At 34.7% G+C, this 14,491-nt stretch overlaps 1 protein-coding gene across 2 annotated transcripts in view; it reads right to left on the minus strand.

The window, feature by feature from the left end:
• Positions 1-541: 541 nt before the first annotated feature.
• The window catches only part of NEGR1 (neuronal growth regulator 1), a 517,118-nt gene continuing 503,168 nt past the window's right edge, over positions 542-14,491 (minus strand). The window contains exon 7 of one of the 2 annotated variants that reach the window (XM_034433200.3): positions 542-1,044. In XM_034433200.3, the coding sequence (XP_034289091.1) occupies positions 920-1,044 (125 nt within the window). In that variant the 3' untranslated portion in view covers positions 542-919. The remainder of the gene's footprint in view (positions 1,045-14,491) is intronic. The other variant, XM_034433199.3, reaches the window with a different exon arrangement.

A 14,491-nucleotide genomic window follows, 5' to 3' on the forward strand; every position in this document is an offset into this window, starting at 1 on the left:
TGCTGTTTTTAACAGATTCGGGGAGGGGAAACCCCCCCCCCACTTCCAGTACCATTTATTTACTCTGTCTGCTTCTGTGCTCAGTGTTTGAATAGTTCCTTTCCCCACTGGTACAGCCAATAGCACCTTTGTTCTTAATAAGAGATTCAGTACCCTTGAACTTAGCATCTACCAAAATATATATATGTATATATATATATATTTATATAATCTTCCACCCGAGAGGAAGAAAAAAGCAGTATCTTATGAAGGCACACCCATGCTGAACAGACAAGAAAATCAAAATCAAAGCATAACTGCACAGGGCAGTCATATTACAAAGCTCATTCTTGAAATCTGAGTGTCATGCTAGAAGAAAATCTAGATATGTATTCTAGTTTGAAGAGATGAATCAAAGCCAATGTTATTTAGCTTTTTTTCTGTTAAAAAAAATAAGATTCTGTGTCAGTATAGATAGAATCTTATTTAAAGAGGGAAATGAATGCTTGTATTGCAGCCTTAAAGATCACCTTTTTTTTTTAAACTGCAATTATTTGGGTTCTTTTTTTTTAATGTAAACTATTGTCCGCAACTTGGCAGACCATGACTGAACGCTTTTGAAACGTTGTAGATTACAAACATGAACTCACAATTAATATCCTCTAAAAATAATTTCACATCTTTCAGAAAGAAAAAGAGAGAGAAAGGTAAAGAAAAAGGACAATGTGGACTTCTTCACAAGGTAATGCAGCTAATAAAAAAGAGAGTAGAATTAAAGTATTTACATAATGAGCAATTCTACAGAAGGCGATCATTCTCAAATAAGCACTGCTGATTATATCCCACGACGTGTTTTTTTTTTTTAACCAACTCTACCAGATTGGATCCAGTCATCAGCACTTTCAAATAATCCTTAAAAGCTTTTCATGGTTCTTTACATTTATTGTAGAACGATGTTCTTCAGGTACATTATGCTGGTGTAAGAGGATAGTGTCAAGACAAGGTACCAGCAGGACAAGAGAACTTCTGTGCCCCCAGTGATCCCAAGTTGAGTTGTACTTGGAGCTGGAAAGAGAAGAATACAGAGTAGTTACATATTGATGTTGTTTCGCTACCCCTTATTCATTATTTTATTTACTATAGGTTATTTTTTTTAAAAAAAAAATCTGCAAGTTAGGATGAGTTCATAAACAGGTTTCAAAAAGAGCAACCACGTGCTACACAAGCTAAAGAGAGAGAAATGAATGGGAAAAATGTATACTTCTGAAAAGCTAAAGTTATCCATGGAAGAGCTATTCTTAGCAAGGTTTATTATAACTCTATGTGCATTTAATTAAGCCTATTTTTTTTGGCTTGGAATTCTTGAAAGGAAATATAAATATGCCTGATAATAATTACTGAGACAAGTCTGGATCATCTTTTGTGGATAATACATATTACTATTCTAATGCAGGAAATCTGGGACCCATATTCTTTATTAGAATAAAAATGTCTCCATGTAAAAAACTCATTCACTGCATCACTTTTACTTCAACCGGATACAATTGTTTATTTTCTACTTATGAATTAACTCAGCACAAGTAAATAATTAAACATGGTTAAAGCAAAAGCCTAAAAGAAACCTAAAGCAATATTAGGTTTCTCAGTTCAGCAAAGAGCACCTCCTCCCAACTGCGATGGCTTTGGAGAAAGCTTGGCCCCAAATTAATGGAGATTGATTATTTTGGCCTTCAGTAACTTTAAATGAATCTCCTCTGATGATCTCAATATAGGAGGGATATTCTTTCAACTAGCCTTAACTCAGACCATGAAGGTCTTTAAAGCTCAAACCAGTACTTAGTATTTCTTCAGAAAAAAACTGCACCTATAGTAATGCTTTTAACACAAAAGAAGGAAAAGCTGTTCTCAGCATTTTGACTACTAGGAAATATTCAGACATGTACACCAGCCCCCCCTCCCCCCCATGGTATGTTCTAGCAGAATGAAGTTGACAAAGATTTCTGAATCATCTTATTTATAGAACTTTGACTTCTCCATCTGAATTATAGCCAACTGATTTGTGAAATGAGAACACAAACTAAAGTTACAATGCAATATTAAGTTTTCTGCTTGCATTGGAGGTATGTAGTTCTCTTTATTGTAGTATATAGATGGTGCAAATACAATTTTTTAAACATAGTAGTGCCATAGTATTCCAACTTATTTAGGAAAAGTCAGAATTCAAGGTACCTAAAAAAATAATCTGTCAAATATTTATAGAAATAAGAATTCCCAGATAAAAAGTGTTTGAAACTTCTTTGGTGGCAATCTGGGATTACTTTGTTTCCTTTGCTTAGTCACTCTTCTCCATTAGCGTTAAACTCAGATTTCAAGAGTTGTTTAGTAATCCCTTTTCAGGATATGTATAAAATAAAGCTTTGATTGCACGGATAATCTGTCCTCCAGAAATAACATTCCTATCTTCTTGCTAGGATTGCCACTTGAGTTCCTGGTAATAATTTGAAATGAGCATTTCTTTGCCAGAATTTCTATAAGCTTCGCCTTGTGACATGTTGCTATTAGGAAAAAGGAGAACAAATTTTCCGATTTAAGATGGTACTAAGGCTGTAGCTGATCAGAATAACAGGGAGGTCTGTTACTGAAAACTGTTGCTCATTAAAAAAAAGTTATGAAAAATCAACCCTTATTCAACTCTCTGAAAGTAATCTGAAAAAGGAACAAAACATTCTGAGAACATGATTCTTCATTAGGCTCAAGCTAACTTGTATGAAAATGGTTTTATTGTTAAAAGATGTGAACAGAGGCTCATAACAGTGTTGGGGGAAAGGTTCTTAATGAATGTAAGGTGTAATCCCTATTCAATTTTCTGTGACAGGTTATAATAGGACACAATAAAGAAATATATTTATTTTAATATGCCACGTACCATGATTTCTTGTAACATTATGTTTGAGAAATAGAGTGTGTGTCTTTGTGGGTGAGACAGAACTACTTCAATTTTGTAATCTGCTTGTCAGTCTTCTTGTGTAGAGAATATGATATGAGCATTTTATTACTTGGACAATAGCAATAGCAATAGCACTTAGACTTATATACCGCTACATAGAGCTTTTACAGCCCTCTCTAAGCTGTTTACAGAAGTCAGCATACTGCCCCCAACAAATTGGGTCTCATTTTACCCACCTCGGAAGGATGGAAGGCTGAGTCAACCTTGACAATAACTTATACTAACCAATGACTGAACATTTGCCACATTTCTCAGAATCAGATCATGTCCTTCAAGAAATGATGAAGCATGAAAGCCAGCTGGGTAACTTTGGGTCAATCATTCCCTTACCCGGTTGTGGGAAAATAAGAGATGGGACTATTACATATACTGCACTGAGTTGTAAAAAAGAAAGATAGGACAAAAATTTGATCCCTTTGGTATGTTAGAAAATAAAGATCATGGCTTCCCCATCTAGTTCAATTGGCCAAATTGGTTTTTTGCATGTGGAATTAAAAAAAAAATGATTTCTAGCCAACAGCGCTGAACAATCACTGACACCTGAATAAAACATGTTTTTGAAATAGATCATTGTTAAGCAATCTGGGATCCAAGCAAATCGGCAGCTTGTGTCTTTTCTCCCTCAGTTAATTAAATATATTAGCCTATCACATTGACACATTTAATTTAGCTAGATTCTCTACTTTCTCTGAAGTTTGAATGAATTTTATATCTTTCCACCCATGCAGTTGATATGTTTTGGATTTATCTGTAAGAAATGTAACTGCTGGATCCACATATCTATAAATATCACCCATATTTCTTCAAATTTACTAAAAATCCCATGATTTAGGGTTAGTGCATTGAGCTGTTAGGAACAGTAAAATATGACAGATTCCCTGTTCCAACAGAGACTGTGTTTCAGCAACATTGTTTTCTTGTACTCAAGTTGTTCTTGCAACTCAGTTTATTCTCTGATCCCAACTTTTTTGTCACTTGTCTTCTGAATTGTTATTTGATATCGACTATTGACTTTTCTCATAACTCAACCTTCCCTGGTTTGTTTTTGATCTGTAATTGTTAAAGTTTAATACATCAGAATGGGGGAGACTGTCATGATTTATGATTTCCTGCTTAGATGTAAAGCTGACAGTAAAGCATATTCAAGAGATTTTTAAGATCACTCCAGCAATCTGGGTGGTGATGAGGCAAAGGGGGTTTCAAACTAAGGGCTTGTCTAAAATATATAAACCAAAATAACCAAAATCACGTTGAGAATCCTGTAATTTAAAATCTAACATATGGAGAAATAATAACAGCTTAAAATATACTAGTTTGGTGGGGATGAAGATGAGCTTGTAAAATATATTTCTTTGCTTACTAGTTTTGTCTTTGCAATAGTTGTATGACACCAGGAAACTTTTTTAAAAAAAAGTTTATACATTTCATTTTTTGGGGGGTGTTAAATGCACAAGTATAAAGATGATGCAGGATGGAGGAAGAAACAAGCACAATATTGTTATTATTCCATAGGGATTTTTTAAAACTTACAGTTTGGGCCCAGAATTAGTTGTGGAAGTTATTCCACTGAAATAAGAACAAAGGCAACAGATACTTATGTCTCCTGAGAGAAAGTGAAGTGTGCAGGAACTTTTAAATGGCAATTTTTCCATTCACATGGAGGCAAGGCAAACAAGCTATAGATAATTAGGGGAGATATACCAGCAGGAACACCTCATAAGGAACTCATAAAGAACAATACATTAAGCATTGATCCTCTTCTTGTATGGGATCAATAACGAGGTAGGAAACTGCCCACTATGAGCATAGACAGGGCTGCAAAATGTCTGTGTGTATGTCTTGTTTCATAAAAAGCAGCTGGTTACTTTAAAGCTTGAGATGTATACATTTCTGTGCATTTTCTTTCATGCTTCAAAGTCAGAGACACACATTAATTAATTCCAGTAAACTCTAAAAACAAAATACAGGAGCAAAATGTTGTCTTTATCCATACTTTGTAAGGATGGGTTTGGTGGTTTTTTGTAAGTGCTACGGGTTTATAAAATAAGGCTACAATTAAAGTGATTGAGCCTCCTGGCTCAATAAGGTTATATACTACTACTACTACTACTACTACTAGTAGTAGTAGTAGTAGTAGTAGTATATAACCTTATTGAGCCAGGAGGCTCAATCACTTTAATTGTAGTAGTAGTAGTCTTCTCACCGTTCCTATCACCCATCTCCTCCCACTTATGACTGCATGACTTGGTTGCTTGTATCCTTACGATTTATATTGATATTGATTGTTTCCTGATTGCTTATTTGTACCCTATGACTATCATTAAGTTTTGTACCTTATGATTCTTGATAAATGTATCTTATCTTTTCATGTACACTGAGAGCATATGCACCAAAGACAAATTCCTTGTGTGTCCAATCACACTGGGCCAATAAAGAATTCTATTCTATTCTATTTAAGTTTCATACAGTTATTGGTAAACAACTTCCAGAATGAATAACAAACATTTGATACCAAATATCTACAACACCCTTCAAGAGTAAAATAAAGATGCAAATAAAAGTCTGACCTCAATTTTGCAAGAAGCTCCAGATATAAAATACTGGCAAAGAAGGTGAATTAAGCAAGGTTGAAGTTGTTGAAGCAAATTAAATAAAATCAAAGTTGTCAAAATAAATTAAGCAACGTGAATTCAATGAAGCAAATTATTAAAAGAGAACATTTTTAAATGGCCCAAGTCAATTTCATCTCAGTCTCTGCCAATGATTACAACCTTTAGATTTTTATCCATAGATCTGAATAACTTTCCACATTTCAACTAAAATCTGTGACTTTCCCATAAAGAGGACAATCTATATTTCAAATGTGTACATGAGAAATTTATTCACTAGGACAAATATTTCTGAAACATCACAGATTATTAAAAGACACCTACATGAATCTATCCAGATAAATTTTCTCTAGGAAAACTCTAAAAATTATATGAATACCGTAATATGCTAAGGACTTTAAAGACTTCACTGCAGTAGTTAGTGGTTAGCAGTTAGTTAGCAACAGCAATAGTACTTATTTATTATTAATTCAATTTATATGCCGCCTTTCTCCAGAGACTCAGGGCGGCACTTAGACTTATATACCGCTTCACAGTGCTTTACAGCCCTTTCTAAGCGGTTTACAGAGTCAGCATTTTGCTCCCCAACAATTTGGGTCCTCATTTTACCCACCTCGGAAGGATTGAAGGTGAGTCAACCTTGAGCCTTGTAAGATTTGAACTGCCAAATTACAGTCAGCCAGCAGTCAGCAGAAGTAGCCAGCAGTACTGCAGTCTAACCACTGGACCACCATGGCTAGTTAGAGCATCCCTTTGAAGCTGCTTTACAAACTAATGCACTCTCCTCATTTGAAGAGTGAGGTGTGGCATCTGCATTCCTTTGAATATTTGGTTTGATTGGACAAGGGACTAGAAAAAGTAGCTAAGAGAGAACATGCTGATGTTTATAGTAAACATCATTGTTTATAGTAAACAATGCCAAGTTCTAATTCTTCTGGAAGACCAAATTGATTTTGGCTAGTACATAAGCACTAGCTTGTTGGCATTGTGTATGGCTAACAAGCAAGCAAGAAGTGGCTTAGCAGAGCAGGAACAGAGGTGCAGTTCCTGACTTGGATCTTGGACTGGTAGATGCATATGGAATTTTAAAAATGTAAGAAAGCATTGATGGAATACACTACTAACCACAGCAATAGCACTTAGACTTATATACTGCTCCATAGTGTTTTATGAACAGTCATAAAGCAGTCTACAATGTCAGAATATTGTCCCCAACAATTTGAGTCCTCATTTTACTGAACTCAGATGGAAGGCTAAGTCAACTTTGAGCTCCATCAGAATCAAACTCCTGGTGGAAATACAGCATTCTAAACATTGTGCTTCATCTCTATCTACAGTTCTACTAATTCTAAAATTCTTCCTATTTCTACTGTTTGCTTTTGTTCTTTTTCTGGCTTTCAGAAACTTCCAGATAAATGAAGGGGTTTTAAAAAAAATTGCTTAGAAAACTTAAAGGGAAGCATACGTTTTCCAACATATTACATTCCACTTTTTTTTTTTTTTTTTTTAGATAGAAACAGATATTTGTGGATGCAATCAAAGGCTCAGGACTCCACCCCTATTTGTTGGGCATTTGGCTATTGTGTGGCATCATTTGTAACTTAGTAGGTGGTATCCTATGAAATTTTGGTTTCCTGAACAAGCATGATCAAGCCAAATCTGGTTTTAATGATGCCAGAATGTTGTTATTAAGTCTGTCTATATCTGTAACATTTGAGAATTTTAAATAAAATGCAATTATCAACAGTAGTTAGGCAGCCAATTACTGTACTTATTCATTCATTTATATTTATTTATTTGTCAAATTTATATGCCAGTCATCTTGCAGTTTGAGGTGGCAGGAAGTGGCTTTGCAAACTTGATAATCCATTCCAAAGTCCAACAATTCACCGATATTCAATGTACTAATTATTGTGGACTGTTTAGAACTATAATGTTTTAGTCCATTAATGACTGAGTGATTGTTTGCTATCTACCAGCAATAGTTGACTCCCTTATCTTCTTGACCGTGTGGAGAACCTTTGGGGTTGACTACCCATTTCTACTGGCCAACTTTCTTGTATAGATCTCCATATTTCTAATAATAACTTTGATTGGGGGAAAAATCCTTTATTTCTGTAACACTTGTCATCATAAATTATATGAAGAAGAGAGTATTTTTGTTCCTGGGATTTCCCTTCCTATTCTTCTTTCATATCAAAGGGGAACACAACCAGGCAGTTCAAAATGACAATAGTCACTGATGCACACTTTGAGTAGGAAATAGTAATTGAATTTTTCATAGCTGAGGAGATTTCGCCGGCTGACATTCACCCCTGCATGAGGACTGTATACAGACCTCTCCATGTAGTGAATGTTGGATGCATTCTTTGAACACTGAGTTTAAAGCTAGACCTTATGGCAGCCAGCAGGAATAACTATTAACAAAGAGAATGCACTGATCACAATTGAACTGGTCTGCAAAGGCTGATGACCCACATGATACAATTTGAAAAGAAAGCTCTGTATTAGAAGTTTAGTGACTAACTAGCCACTAAAACCATATGGACAGAAAGCTATGATGCTAACAAAGAAGCATTGCACTCTCTCAGATCAGAAGAATAACGACATCATTCTGGAAAGTCTCTATCCATAGTGAGGAAGACTTAAAAGGAAGCAACATTTTTTTTTTTTTTGTAAAAATAAAAGATTAAAAAGCAGCCGTCTTAGGTGTGACTTTATTATTGTGATGTTTTGGGACACTCAGGAAGTATCACTGAGGAATAAATCTCATCAAACTCTATGGGATTTTTTTTTCTTATTAAGATTTGTTGAGGCTTTCACATACTTTTATGTGGTAAGGAATTGCTCATTAATTTACCAATTAATACTAAAGCAAAAAAGTAGCACAGTCAAAAGATATAATAAAATCATTCAGAACTCTCTCTCCCTTTTTCATTAAAATTAATCTATGTTGAAGTTTCTTCTATCTATCTATCTATCATCTAATCTAATCTATCTAGCTCATCTATCTTTAGCCTATTTTTCATTGAAATTAATCATAATGTTGAACTTTAGCATAGGAAGTTCCTTTAGTCATGGTTCTCTTAAAGTTACCAGAGCATAGAACTACATCTCAACAGACTATTTTCCTTGGAACAATTCTCATAAAAATCAATAGAGCTTATATTGAGTTTATTACAAAGCGCAACTAGGCTCCATGTTTATTTCGTAATACTGCATTAATCGCCATTACAAACAAAAACACTTTAATGTTTGCTAATTAAAGTCCTTTTTTAAGCTTAGCCGAGTACAAAACACATGAGATATAGTAATATTAATAGGAGAAAAGCAGAAAGGTGCATCACATTCTGTTTTCTTTGTGGTTGTACAGTCCCCTGAGTTGGCAATTTAATTGTGTTTTGAATAGCAGACTTAAATTCAATTCCTCATTCTCCTTGTAAGAGGAAATCAGTGGCACAGCTGTCACCCACTTGACAGTACTTGCTTCTTATTATGCACAGACTTTGAGATGAACAAAACACAATTTTTACTCCACATGGAGAAGTTTTACCAACTACCTTCCATTTCCAAAAACATAAAATTAGCCCCTAATTCAAAAACTTTTGTTTGTACAAGCAGTACTTTCAGTTATAAACCGCAGCAATCAAATGCATTCTTAAAGATGCGGAAGCAAGGGAGCAGTGGGGTAGTTTTAAATATTATTTCTGTTGATTACAAAGGAAAATTATATTAGAAATTGGTATGACAAACCAACGTTTCATATATATCAAAAATCAAGCCAAGAAGATCAAGCACAATGAAAGGTGTTTTTTTAAAACAATCATATTTAAACAGTTAATCTGTGTTGGCAATTGAGATTGTTGTGACTTCTTCCACAAGGATTAAGAGAAAATTACACAAATCCACTTTTCTCTGTACGGTGGAAGTTTAAAATCACATCCAATTGTAAAAACACAAATACACCAAATTCTACCATTTATCCTTTGTTTGTTTTTAAATTGTGCTATTTAGGAAGGGTAGTTTCAAGTAAGCAAATGAAATATTTAGATGCCTTCTATTGCTGCAACATCAGACAACTGTAATGCGCCGGGAAGAAAAATAAGCTGCAATTGTTTGAAATGTACAATTTTTATTATGTTACCTGTTACACTAACAGCATTACTTTATCTTAGAATTTGTGATGGGCTGCAAGTTGAGTTCATTTCCTGAACTGGAAAGCATAAATCTTCAAAACCAAAAGAAAGAAAAGAGCCTTGATAGTACAGTGGTTTAGTGCACCCTGTTATTAACACAGCTGCCTGCAATTTCTGCTGGTTCGAATCTCTCCAAGGCTCAAGGTTGACTCAGCCTTCCATCCTTTCTAAGGTAGGTGAAATGAGGACCCAGTTTGTGGGGGCAACAAGCTGACTTTGTATAAAAGATACAAAAGAATGAAGGCTATTGCTTAACGCATTGTAAGCCGCCCTGAGTCTCCGGAGAAGGGTGGCATTTAATCAAATTTAAAAAAAAAATCAGCAATTCATTTTATTTCCAAATGTACCAAAGTTCTCTCTGTATGCTAAAGTACGTTCAAGTCAAGGATATGATGCTATATTAGTATATGCATGCATTATGTACTGTGATAGCAGATGCATATATGCTGTATTGCTATCCCTTTGTTAATAAGGTCTATCACAGCTGGATAGTGCAATTACACTGGTAGAAAATAAAAGTTTAAGAGGTTTCATTTTTGGGAATTTTATTATGAGCTGACTTGCTTTGTACTGTGACAATTAATTTTGATATTAATTCCTTTCATACATGAACATACGAAAGTGATTTATATCTCCAAAGAAGCCCAATCAAAATACATTTTATAGTTATTTATTTATTTATTTAATTTATTTCTTCAATTTCTATAGTGGGCCTTCAGGCAAGTGAGTCCGGGTGGTGAATAATCATAAAACAATTAAAAAGAATTATAGCATAACATAAATTAATTATATATGGCAGCTAAGAAAAAAAGTATCATCATAGGTGTCAACCTAGCTAGGAAACAGGGCCCTTTCACACCCTCGGGGCCTCAGGCCTGGGCACAAAGCCCCTCTTCCAACAGAAATATTCTTAGGTCTCCTTGCAGATCCTGAAATCTCTCAACAGTTTAAGTTTGGTAAAATCATTCCAAAACTATTACTGTAAGTGCTTTACAGTGATCTGGAAGTCTAGACAATCTTTTCTGCTTCAAATATGGGACATTAGAATTTGTGTCATATTCTGTTTCAATGAAATGTACAATGTGACAAGGATCACCTAAACATTTGTAGGCAACCATATACATGAATTGTATGTGATACTGTTAAATAAGAATTGAATTATTTATTCTTCCAGATATATATTAAAAAGGTATATTTATCAGTATTAAAAAAGTCCAGTTATGTAGCAAGTAGACTGATCTTGGCTAGATTCAAGCCAAACTTGAAGAGCAGTTTGGCTTGAATCTAGCTAGCATTTTTATAGCAGGATTAGACATCCTGTGTCCTATTGGGTTACCATTTCAGAGGTATTTCTTTATGTAAGCAAGGAAATCAAAGATCATAGCTGAGCAAAAAAGCAATGGAAGTGGGAGAAATTTCTGACTTTCTGCCAGTTTTGCCATTGAGCTTCCTTGTGGAAGGCTGACAGGATCTTCCTTCCTTCCTTCCTTCCTTCCTTCCTTCCTTCCTTCCTTCCTTCCTTCCTTCCTTCCTTCCTTCCTCCCTCCCTCCCTCCCTCCCTCCCTCCCATCGCTAGGAATCATATTTAATTAAAAAAATTATTCCCTTAGTATATAAAAAGAGGGTAACTTCTGGTGTATTGCTCTATAAGTTGTTTTATGATGTAATTTGTGTGTTATCTTACAGTACTTATTTCACAGTTGTAAAGAATGCCATTTTAAAAACATGGCACAGAAATCCAAAGATGGTACTGGGACAGGGTGAGTATGAACCACCTCAAAATCCAATTGTCAAGCCTGAAGCTGACCTGGCTGGGGCCATTTCCTTCTCTTTGGGGAGAGGGTATTTCCTATCAGCATTTCTTTCCACATGGCTTCAGGTTGACACAGCTGGAGGCCGGAAGGGGGAGAGATAGATGTTGGTTGTAGTCAAAATAACATAGCCTTCCGATGAATCAGGGACATTCCAATGGCTGGCTGGCCAGAAGAGGAGGAGAGACCGTAACCAGGCAACTAGCTAGTATCCAGATTGGACAATGTGATTTATTGTTTTGAAAAAACAGGAAACTTTTCTTTTAATGTAGTAGAAAGCGCGGGAATATTTAGAATTGGCTTTCCACCTAGATGCTGTCTCCTAATAGAGCTGTTTTTTGAGGAATCAACTTGCCTCGGAGTTCTGTCTACAATGGGGTTATTACTTGGAACGCTGACACCAATGCCATCTCTCAGATTGCAGGCAGCAGAAAATCAGTATTGGTGTAGGACCAAAATGAAATATATTGGCTGGTCTTAAGCCATAGACAAGGTTGCAGAAACTCTACAGGCTATAGCATTGTGAAGAATAAAGCTACAGTACTCTTTGAGGAGTTGGCTACAATTCGATAGAACATAATATCAAACATGGTAGTATACAATTCAAGTGATTCCTGAAGAAAATGTTTTATTTATGAGCTCCACATTCAATCACTTTAAAGATTTCGGAGATTTTCTTCAAAGTCCCTAAAGACAAATCGGATATCAGTTCATTCTTTCCCAACTTAATCCTCTCCAGATCCGATAGGGTTAGTCCAAGAATTTCCAGTAAGCATGCCCAATAGCCATACTTGTTGAGAATTCTGCTGAAGCATCCTTAGATTGGCTAGATTGAGGAAGGACAAATAACATTCTAGTTATATGCGTTTTCCTTAATGCACCAATATGAATAAAAGTTGCCTAGATAAGTGGATTATTCTTATACAACCAGAATGAATAAATCTGAAAATACTAAAAACCGGAGCTCTTGGGGAGAGTATTTATGATCCACTGATATAATGAATTCAGTATAATGAACAGGAAAGCTCAGTTGGCACTATGTATACTGAACTTAGCAAAGTTACAAAATTGTTACACTAAGAACAGCACACAAAATTGTGACTAAGAACAGAATAGTGAAAACCTATTTGAAAACAGAAAAGTTTATACATGTCACTGAAGGAATCCTTGTTGCCATCCACTGGATAAAGCCACTAAGCTCAAATGGGTCCCCTGTGTACTTCAAATGGACTTATTGTATACCTTAAAATTTCATATTTTCTACATCCACCTCTCCAGATTAAATAAACAGGAAGATCAGCTCTTTTTGACTATTTTGTTTTCTAAAGAAGTTCATGATATTGCATTAACCTAGTATCAACTATGTAAAGCACACCAGGCACAGAATATATATCTGAGTTATTTTCCATCAAGTCTTTATTACATTATAAAAAATATTTACAATTCCCATAACTTTCATATAGTCCTTTATATGGGACACTACTTGAATCCATGTCATTGGCCTGTAATGAGAGTTTATAAACTACTAACCTTAATCTATCCAATTATAAAAATGAAATACCATTGTTGCCTATGTCTTAACATACATTGTATACTTTTTAAACATTTATATGATACTCAAAAATTCATCCTGCTATTATGGACAGGTGATTTATGCATAGACTAGTCAGTCAGTCTAGTCAGTCAGACACTCAATGCCTGGAATTTATTTTCCAGCTGGTCTATAACTGAACCAGAATCCTATTTTTTATAGTAAGAATGAAATAATTGTGTTGGCATTAAACAAATCTATTATATTCTAATTCTTACCTGCTAAAGCATGAGAGTGTAAACTGCATCAAGTGTCAAGTGCAAACAATTGTTTAATGGAATATCTTTAGAAAATGGGGCTTGCTATACAAATAATAAGCTTCAGCCAAGTGGGAGTTTGCCATAGCTGATATTTTCCAGAAATTAATGTAAGGACAAAATATCTAATAATGAGAGATGTCTATTTTATTAACAAAAGCAGTATTCAACGATTGGTGAGGAAACCATGTGGCTTTTGAATCATAATTTTATTTTATGTTATTTATTTAAAACATTTATATAGCTGCCCATCTTCCAACCAACTCTGGTAATTCAACTGGAAGTGATGAAATGCAATAATTACATGTTGTGCTCACAAATGCTACTTTACATTATTTATCAAATAGATGTAAAGATAAGGAACATTCTGCCTGGATGAAGACTGTTAACTTTCCTAACAATGTTCTGACATAAGAACAAAAAGCAAGTAGAAAATGTGGGTGTTCATATTGATTAACAGAATACAGAACAAGTCCTGAGACTTGTAAATGTATAATTACTATGTTTTAAAATAAGGTAATCTTTTAAGAGAGAGAACAAAAACTGAAAGGATTTGGTAACGTATTATTTTGTTACATTAAGAACGTAGAATTCTTTTATCCTCAATCATTGGAGCGTCCTATTAATAAAGGAAGATCCCATATAGGAAAGGCATCTGTTTTATTCTTTAGAGGGCAATACTTATTATATTGGAAGTAGCAACAATATTATTCTTCATGACTTCCTGGCCAGTAGGTTATCACTGTATATAATTTAATTTTTTCAGCATGGTTCTGTCCATCTATTATGGATGAATTGCCTTCCATATCTTTTAGAAGAACATCTATATATATTATTTGTTTTTAGCACTATGGCATATATTTTACATTTTATAGGATGGATGAAAATAGCCAAAAAATATTTTTCCTCTTAAACTAAATCTATACATACAGATGTCTGAGGGCACTGAACATACCTTTCTTTAAAAAATCAGCACATGCTTAATGGAATAACATTTCCATTTAGTGATGTCCAGATGTGATGGGACTTCACTCCTTAAAT

The sequence above is a fragment of the Pantherophis guttatus genome, chromosome 3, assembly GCF_059756535.1.
Source record: "Pantherophis guttatus breed Tessera chromosome 3, ASM5975653v1, whole genome shotgun sequence".
Taxonomy (NCBI): Eukaryota; Metazoa; Chordata; class Lepidosauria; order Squamata; family Colubridae; genus Pantherophis; species Pantherophis guttatus.